Source organism: Arachis stenosperma, chromosome 8 (assembly GCF_014773155.1).
Source record: "Arachis stenosperma cultivar V10309 chromosome 8, arast.V10309.gnm1.PFL2, whole genome shotgun sequence".
NCBI lineage: Eukaryota > Viridiplantae > Streptophyta > Magnoliopsida > Fabales > Fabaceae > Arachis > Arachis stenosperma.
The window spans coordinates 33,281,126-33,290,824 of record NC_080384.1 but is presented as its reverse complement, the minus strand read 5'-3'; the positions used below and the strand labels follow the sequence as shown (position 1 = coordinate 33,290,824).

General features: G+C 29.7%; 1 protein-coding gene across 1 annotated transcript; it reads right to left on the bottom strand.

The window, feature by feature from the left end:
• Nucleotides 1-4,268: 4,268 nt before the first annotated feature.
• Nucleotides 4,269-7,198, bottom strand: LOC130943859 (transcription factor MYB30-like). The gene is made up of 3 exons (XM_057871912.1): nt 7,016-7,198; nt 6,794-6,923; nt 4,269-5,107 (listed from the first exon to the last, which is right to left on the bottom strand). The coding sequence occupies exons 1-3, from the start codon at nt 7,146-7,148 to the stop codon at nt 4,417-4,419; spliced, it is 954 nt and encodes a 317-aa protein (XP_057727895.1). The 5' UTR covers nt 7,149-7,198; the 3' UTR covers nt 4,269-4,416.
• Between the last annotated feature and the right edge of the window lie 2,501 nt (nt 7,199-9,699).

Here is a 9,699-nt window from a genome sequence, read left to right as displayed (position 1 = left end):
ATTCTACCGAAATTCCTATAAAAATCTCTATATATTATGGTTATTTGCTTCTAAAGTTTTAGTTTATATTGCCATATTGGTTTGTTTGTGGATTATTGATAGGTTTGTGCCGAACAACAATGCATGTTCTAAAAAGATGACCAACGTCATCAAGATGATGTATGACCTTCCTTGGCCCAGCTACAAGAAGACTTCCTCTAAGACCAAAGGGCGATGGTTTTAAAAATGGGCGGTAATTATTTTTTCTTAGTTTTAAATCTTTTTAGTGAGTTTATATCTTCTATTTTGATTAACTAATTTTAAAGTTTCTTTATGCAGCTGCACTTTATTTGGGACGCTTCTCACGATGCCCTCATTAGGAAGATCTATGATCATCGAATGGGTTGGCGGTTAGGGCCGTCAAAATGGGCTAAACCTATCGGGCCAGCCTGTTTACCCGTTTAAATGGGCGGGCTTTGCCTCTAAAATTAAGCCCGTTTAAATTACGGGCTAAACAGGCTGAGCCCGATTAAACCGAAAAAAATGACGGGTTAAACAGGTGGCCCGTTTAATTTTTTTTTTACATTCTTTTAAAAAAAGTAGCACTTTTAGCTAATATTTCTCCCGATCCAATCCGAAAATCCGACCCACCAGCTAAAAATATTATTTTTTATTGATTTTTGACCTAAAAGTAGTATTTTTTGTCAAAAATATTTTTCAAAAAATAAAATAAAATGATAGACGGGCTGGCCCGTTTAACCCATTGGGCTGACCATAAACGGTCCGGGCTGAAAAATTCTAGCCCGCGAATAAAGCGGGTTTAAACGGGCCAGCCCGTTTCACCCACGGGCTTAACGGGCCAGGCCTAAATGGGCCAGGCTAGCCCATTTGACAGCCCTATTGGCGGTTGTAGCAGATGCTGGAGGATGTTCACGAGGGACGGGACCATCTAACAACCTAGACCCAACTAGAAATAAAGAAGGCTCTGTTAGTTCTCTGGGAGACCAATAAGGGGTTCGGCCATCGGCGCCTCACTAACAGAGCTAACAGAACATTGGCTAGGACTTCTAAGTATACCGCGGCTTAGCGACCTTCATGAAGACTACGTCCAGACTGGTATGTAGTGTCTTCAATTTTGTTATTAACTAGGCATCCTAATCATATTGTTTCAATATAACATGTGTAGTCAAAGTCGCTGGATTGCGAGACGACATTGGTGGAGACGTTCAAGTACACCCACATGTTGAAGAAGAACAAAGTGGGATTTATTGATCAGCAGTCTCAGGATCATTATGTGAGTAAACATATATCTGATCTTCTGATATAAAATTAGAGATTAACTATATAACTGTCGTACTAATCACAATAACATGTGTTACACGCAGAGACTAAGGGCCGCGACTTAGCAATCTCAGCGAAATCAGGGAGGACGCCGCCGATGGATTTACTGCTTCAATCGTCGATCCCAATACGCTTTGGCGTGAGACCACCTTAGCACCGTAAGAACCACGTATACAGGTTGGGGTCATTCTTCATCAGCAGCCTCCGCACCTCCACGTTGAGGTCATCGTCCACCTCTACCACCAGTCGTGCCTTCGAGCCTGAAAAATGTGTGGATTTGAGGCTATAAGTGCAGGAGCTCACTCGCAGCCTTCACCAGCAGGTTCAGAAGCTGAACAATTATCAGGAGAGGTATCAGGAGATTCTCACACGCATAATGGACACAGATGACCTCAGGCTGATGTGGACGGAACTGCTAGAGCGACTTCAGCGGATGGAGGCTCAGATAGAGGTGTTCCAAGCTCAGATGCGCGCCGCTGACATCATCCCTTCTGTGCCGCCTCATCAGGCCCACGGAAACGACGACGAGGACTACCTAAATCTTTAATGATTAGTGTTTCGTTTTATTATTTCATTGTATTTATTTGATTTACTTTACTTTTAAGTTATTTGAATATTTTATTATTTATTTTAAATAATAGGTTTCTATTATTTATAAATTGACCATTAATTGTGTGAAAATTAAATTTAAATAAAAAATTAAAATTGGCCATTCAGTTCACAATTTTTTAAGAAAATTGACATTACCATTGAATTTACCAAAGAAATAATCCGACGGTAATAATGCGGGAAACAACATATTGTGATACCAATATTATTGTCGGAAAAATCCGTCGGTAATTAAATAATTTTTCGAGTAGATAATCCGATAATAATTATTGTTGGTCGAAAAATTTTTGACAGTAAATATTTACTGATAAAATTTATACCGTCAGATTTTATTATTTTTTCGACAAAAAATTCGACAGTGTTCAACGTTTTTTTTGTATTGTTTGTCAACACTTAAATGACTCTACACACTAAAGATTAAATTCTAAACTCCTCGTTTCTAACCTCTAAATTATAATAATATAAAGATAAAGTATTCATTAAAGTGTTAACTAATTTTGATTAAAGGCATTGGCTCTTTAGTATATCTCAATTTATTAATATGACTGTATGATAATTTTTTTATTTGTATGATATCAAGTAAAAGAAATTATTAAAATTATGTAGGATTTAAAAAAAAGGAAAAGAAAAAAAAGTGTCAAGCGAGTTAACCCGTTTAATTCATTAATTTGAATGAGCCAAATCGAATTGAGTTGATATTTTTTTTAATTCATTTAAAATACGGGCCAACCTATTTTATTAGTTTTGACTTATTATTTGCGACAAGTTGATTATTCGAATTTGACCTATCTACTCACATTTGATATATATATATATATATATATGAGAAAATTAATAAGTGACAACATGATTATTGTGATAGGTAATTATTCAATGTATATTATTTTCAAAAAATTCCGTTGACTACTACAATTATAAAGTTGTTTTTTAATCTTTTAGCAAATACAAATATGACAAAATAATGAAACCTAGCTAGACTTGGACGAAGGCAAGTTGAAGGTCATAAAGGCAAAAAGCGGATTGGGGTTTTTCATTTTTCGTCATCAATATTTTCTAGCTCGACAGATTAAGAATTAATCTGTTATAAATCTAAATTTTATTTAAAGGTCTGTCATTGGCCAATAAACTATTACATATATAAAACGAGAGCCTCCAACACTTATTTAAACTGACTAATAAGTTGACCACTTCACTATTCCAAATTAGTTAAAAGCAAATTGGTGTTAATGGTGGGTGGGGAACCCAAGCACGTGCATATGAGGCCCAACACTGTGTAATCTCAACATCATTTCTCTCATGAAGCCGGGCCCGGCCCATAAAACAAAATAACTTCGCTGCGTCTCATGCAACACTATACTCTCTCCTCTCTTCTATAACACTCATTTTCCTGTGATCTAAACACCAATCAAGCTAAGTTAGGGTAGTTAATCAAATCAATTTTGGCTAAACTAAACTATTGGGACGTACTTCTCTTTTTCCTCTCTCTCTCGTCAATTCCCCTTATTAGATCATTGATCTGGCTTTAGTTTAATCTAGTTTGTTTTATCCTTTTACGAAATTCGATTTTTCACCTTTCATAATCATAAATGCATGCTTTGGAATCAAACTGCAAGTCTGGAATCATCAGTAGTGGCTCGGATCCGATCCTGTTGTATGTTGATTCTATCTCCATGGATTTCAAGCATTTTATTATGATCCACGTGTAAACTATTTAGAAGTTAGTTAGGTGATGATGATGTAAGCAGTTAGTTATTTTCAGTTTTCTGTTTCACTGCTCTTGCTTCCTTCCTACTCAAGACAGCTGATACATATGTACCATTAGTGATTGTGATCAATTAATTAAATTCATTCTCGCTTTCTCACATTTCTCTCTTTCACAATACATTTCAATAATATATGTGATTTCATTTGCCATTTTCATTTGTGTGTTTAGATAATGGGACAATTTTTGGCTTCTAGATCATATGTATAAATAATTTATAGTCACTAAAAAATACTTTTTAAAATCATATAATTACTTAAGGTCAATAATTCAAACGGTGAAAATAATCACTGATCACTTATATAATAATTATTATTAAGATGAATTGTATATATTAGATTTCTTTAGTGTGATCATTTTTTAGATTCTGCATTAACGTAGAATGTTTGTACATCGATATTCTTTATATAATTACTTAAAAATGTTACATGAATACTTAATAAACAGAAACTATGACATTGAATTTGAATTTTAATCATTTATATAAAATTTAACAAGAAATGAAAAATATTCTTCTTATTTAGATACCTTATAACGTGGCTTAAAGAGATTCGTTTAACAAAAATCCATATTTTTTTTATACCAAAATATCAAGGTCGCAGTCACAGATACAAGTTTTGATTCTTCGAATATGGGCCATTACTTTATTTACTTATCTTTCATTATAATTATTCATTCATTGAATAATAATTATTGTACAGAAGAAGTTAATAATAACAATCTCATCATGTAAAATTGCTTTGAGTCCACAGATCTAAATCATCATACACAGCCACAGGACAAACATACGGGTCCACAGAAGGCGTAAGTAGTTCATTTGGAACACAAGACAAATCTACAGCATAATGTTCTGTCCAAAACACTTCATCAAAAGCTTTCGCTGTTGTTTCTGCAAAGGTAAATAAGTTATCATTATTCTCTGCACTTGATAATGATGATGATTGCGGAGACAGCAATTCCGAAGAATCCGAGATCTGCGTAGTAGTAGTGTCCAATGAACCAAAACCACCGTTACAATTGTCTATTTGTTCAGCTAGAAATGTCTCTGACCACAGATTTTCAATTGCGTGCTGTGTATAATAATTCAAAAAATCGATGTCGTCAAAGTAGTCCGAATTATTTTCGTTATGATTATTGGTTGCGATTATTGTGGAGGATAATTGAGGGGACAAGGGGCCAGAGACAGTGTCAGAAGAGGTCTGAGGAGAATATTGAAGTGAAGCGTTATTGTTATTATTAGGGTTGGTGGTGGTGTTCACTGCGGCAATGGCAGCGGCAGGGGCGGTGGCAGCGGCGGTGGCCTTAACCTTTTGACGTGTGTTTCTCTGATGAGAGCGCCTCTTGAGGGAGGAGTGCCAATGATTCTTTATATCGTTATCTGTTCTTCCTGGTAGATTGGATGCAATCACAGACCACCTATTGATAAGACAGACAAACTTTCATCGGATTTTTTACACAAAAAGATATAACTATTAGAGATATAAATACGAGGAATCTAGGGCCAGTAATTTTTGTGCTGTGTAGCCATAAAATTATTAATAATATTTTTAATGATATGAAATTTTATTTAATGATATAGCATTACATATTTTTGTTTTGCTAGTTACATACTGGCCAGGATTTAATAAAGTTATTGGCTCCTAAACTTTTTCTATAAGTATTTGTGTTTTTACACAAAGAGACTCGCACCTGCAACTTTTTAGATGAGTATGAAGAGACTATGTTATTTGAGCTATAGTTTCTTAACAAAATTTAATATTTATTAAAATTTAAAAAATATAAAAAAATATATTAAAGATATAATTATTAAAAGGGTTAACTACCAAAAACGCCCCCAAATTATTCAAACGCTGACAAAAATACACCACAATTTTACTATCCACAAAAATGCCTTCAAATAATTTAAAAACACAACAAAAATGCCCAACAGTAAATATATATTTTCAAAATATGCTTTAGAGATTGAATTTTCATACGATTTTTTACAAACATGATTATAAAAATAAAATATTATTATCCTTAAAATTTGGTAATTTTTTGTTAAATATATATTTTTTATAATTTTTTATCAACAACTAATAAAACTTAAAAAAATCACAAAAAAATATATACTTAGAAAAAAATCACAGTAAATATATATTTTTAAAATATGCCTTAGAAGTTGAATTTTCATACGATTTTTTACAAACATAATTATAAAAATAAAATATTATTATCCTTAAAATTTGGTAATTTTTTGTTAAATATATATTTTTTATAATTTTTTGTTAACAACTAATAAAACTTTAAAAAAATCACAAAAAAATATATACTTAGAAAAAAATCACTAAATTTTAAGAATAATAATATCTCATTTTTCGAATCATACTTGCAAAAAATTGCATCAAAATTCAATCTCTAATATATATTTTTGAGAAATGCATATTTAATGTTAGAATTTTTGCAAGATTATCTAACATTAAATATGTATTTCTCAAAAAATTTATTAGAGAATGAGTTTTGATGCGATATGTTGTAAGCATGATTAGAAAAATAAGATATTATTATTCTTAAAATTTGGTGATTTTTTGTTAAGTATATATTTTTTGTGATTTTTTTAAAGTTTTATTGGTTGTTAACAAAAAAATTATAAAAAATATATACTTAACAAAAAATCACTAAATTTTAAGGATAATAATATTTCATTTTTATAATCATTTTTGAAAAGAATCATATCAAAATTCATTCTCTAAGGTATTTTTTGAAAATATATATTTACTGTTGGGCATTCTTGTTGCGTTTTTAAATTATTTGAAGACATTTTTGTTGATAGTAAAATTCAGATGTATTTTTGTCAGCATTTGAATAATTCGAGGCATTTTTATTGGTTAACCCTTATTAAAAAAAAAGTGATTTCATGATGATGGTAGTATGTAAAACTCTTGCTTCTTTAGTTAAAAAAAAAAAAAAAAAAACATTCTACTTTAAAATTTGGACCAGTATTTTTGGTAGAACATTCCTTAGCAAACTTCACTTAAAAACAAGGGTGAAAGTTTAAATCCAAGTGCGATACACTTGATGAGAAATGAAAAAGTAGTATAAGAGAGTGAGAGAGACATATACTTGTTTCCTATCTTCTTGTGCATTGTAACAATAATATCTTCTTCTTCTTGAGTGTAGTTCCCTCGTTTGATGTTGGGCCTCAGATAATTGAGCCATCTCAATCTGCAACTCTTTCCACATCTTGCCAGACCTAATCAATCAACAACGCACCAATTATATAACTAATTAATTAATTAATTGATTTCTGTAAAATCAAAGTTGAGTGTTTTACACTACTTTTACCTGCAAACCTAGGGAGTTGTCGCCAATTCCAGGAACCATACCTAGTAATATAAGCAATTAGCTTGCTATCTTCTTCGGGAGTCCAAGCACCTTTCTTCATTCCACTTTTGTCAACGCAACGGGTTCTCGCCATTTTTACATGTAAGAATAATAGAGTATTATTTGTCTTCTCTCGCCATAAGCCTACTCTTCACTTATTTATACACAAGAAGCACACCACTAAAACGTGTTCCATGCACTTTAATTTTACGCAAAAAAAGTCACCCAAAAAAAAAAATTTACGCAAAAACAAACACTACTACTACTTCCTTCATTTCCTTGCATATCCGATAATAATACCTGTATCTTCGGTTATATAATTATTACACTTCTCGATTTTTTTATAAATAAATAATTAATTATTTTATTTAAAAAAATATGTAATTTGTAGCGTATTTACCTATTTATAACATATTGATTTATTTTGTTTACACTTTAAATGAGATATATAAAATTTTAAAAAAATACAAATTTCGTTTACAATTAAAATAATATTATTTTTTAAAAAACCAACTTATTTAAATTAGTACTCAAAGGAATATATAGAAAATAGGTTGATATTATTTTAATCATAATTTTTTTTAATAATAATACATATATTTTGTTTTTATACTATAAATAAGATAAATCAATATAAGATAAATTAGTAGAAATGCTATAACTTATATATTTCAGTAAATAAAATAATTAAATTATTTATTTATAAAAAAATCCTTACACTTCTAGCTAGATTTAATTTTAAATAATAGAAAATTATTTTGCTCTTATCTTTTATTTAAATGTTTTATTTCTATTTTATTACTTATTTTTAAAATTTTAGTGAATATATATTATAATAATTTTAAAATATTTTAAATTTTTTAATATGTTTAATATATTGATAATGTAAAAATTATCTTTTAATATGAAGTTTCTAATTCTATGATGTTTTACTTATTTGCAAAACTCATCACTTTTTAAAAATAAATATTTATTTTGAATCAAACTATATAGCTAGCTTTTTCCTTAAAATAGTCATTTATATAAATAAATTGTACTAATGGAAGGACCTACAAATTTAAGATTTTGCTCTGATCAGTTATGGAAATGAAAATCAGTCTCTCTCTTTAGCTGAAATAGTTATACAGGTACGGAAAAATTAATGGTAAGGACGTGTAAGGGCCCAAATAAATAAATAATCAAAGGGAAGGGCTATATAACTTTAATACATTGACGACAATATCTTCCTCTCAATTTTGCTAATAATTCGTGAAAGAGTATAGATAAATAATTTTTAATCAGTTAATTTTAAATAATTATAATTAATAATTAATAATTTTATATTTTTAAAAATAAAATTTAAATAACTATTAACTAATAATAATTAATTAGTATAAAATATAATTTAAAAATATTTATTAATTTATTGTTAGCTATATTTTCTATTAATTATTTCACGAGATTGATAATTTATTCAGATTTTTCTCCTTATCTACGTCTATATATTGCAATGTATTAATTTCATATGCTGGGTGTGCCTTCAAAGGTTATTGATAGGTTTTTTCAACGCTAACCTAAGTCTCAATAGTATTAATATAGAATAATGTTAAGAAATTAATTTTTTAAAATTATTTTATTTATATTAAATTTTAAATAATAAATTATTAATCTTAAATTATAAAATTTAAATTTTAAATCTCAAAAAAAAATAAAAATTTTAAAATTAAACAAATTAATTCATATTGACTAACTAAAATGAAAAGAAGTATTTTCATCATGGCAAAAATCATAAAATGAAGATTGTGTTGTGATAAGTACTGATGTGGATGCCTATTTTTTATGAAACTCTATTTACTAAGGATGACTTTATTAAATGTAGTTTGAAAATGTTTCATTATAAATAGAGGCTTAAGCCTCTGAATGAAAACACACTACACATCAATAAATAATTCTCTCTCTCTTTATGTTGTAATACTCCTTTCTCTCTCTTTATATTTCTTTATTTATATTTGTTACCTCTTATTTATTTATTTATTTAGTTATTTTACAAATTTTAGGAAGACTCCAGGTAACAAACTTTTATTACGTCGAAACTCTTTCATCTTGAATATAATACTCTTGATATATTTGGAAATAATTATTTATCATGGATATAGATTATGAAATCTATTTTGATTCAATGGATCTTGAAGATACCATTGAGGTTGAAAATAATACATCCCAGAAGGATAAAAGTCAAGGCCATGATTTTCCTTCATCATCTTGACGAATGATTGAAAAATGAATATCCCACATTAAAAGATCTTGCAGATCTGTGGAAATATTTTGAAGAAAGGTACAATCATGTGATACTTCCTCAAGTCTGATATGTTAGAGAAAACTTTCTTGATCTTCCATGTCTCGAATGTGCTCCTACAGCAGTAGTATCGAGAAAAAGAATTTAAAAATATTCTGAGTTAATTTCTTGCTTTTTTTGTTGCTGAACGCAACAATGAGTTAGTTTTAAGGAATCATGAAGCGCGCCCAGTTAGCGCCACCCCACTTCCTGAAGTAAATGCGGCAATTAACCCCAGAAGATGTAAATGACAAGATTTTGATAACAAGAAAAATTATGGAAGGAAAAGAAATTAGTTCCCAAGAAAGATCTCACCAGAAGTGGGATAAAG

What these genes read in the sequence shown, in the direction of transcription:
- LOC130943859 (XM_057871912.1), bottom strand. Translation starts at nt 7,148, where the DNA reads ATGGCGAGAACCCGTTGCGTTGACAAAAGTGGAATGAAGAAAGGTGCT. An exon ending in ACAACTCCCTAGGTTTGCAG is followed by an intron (nt 6,924 to 7,015) that starts GTAAAAGTAGTG and finishes TTGATTGATTAG; the next exon opens with GTCTGGCAAGATGTGGAAAG. An exon ending in CACAAGAAGATAGGAAACAA is followed by an intron (nt 5,108 to 6,793) that starts GTATATGTCTCT and finishes TCTTATCAATAG; the next exon opens with GTGGTCTGTGATTGCATCCA.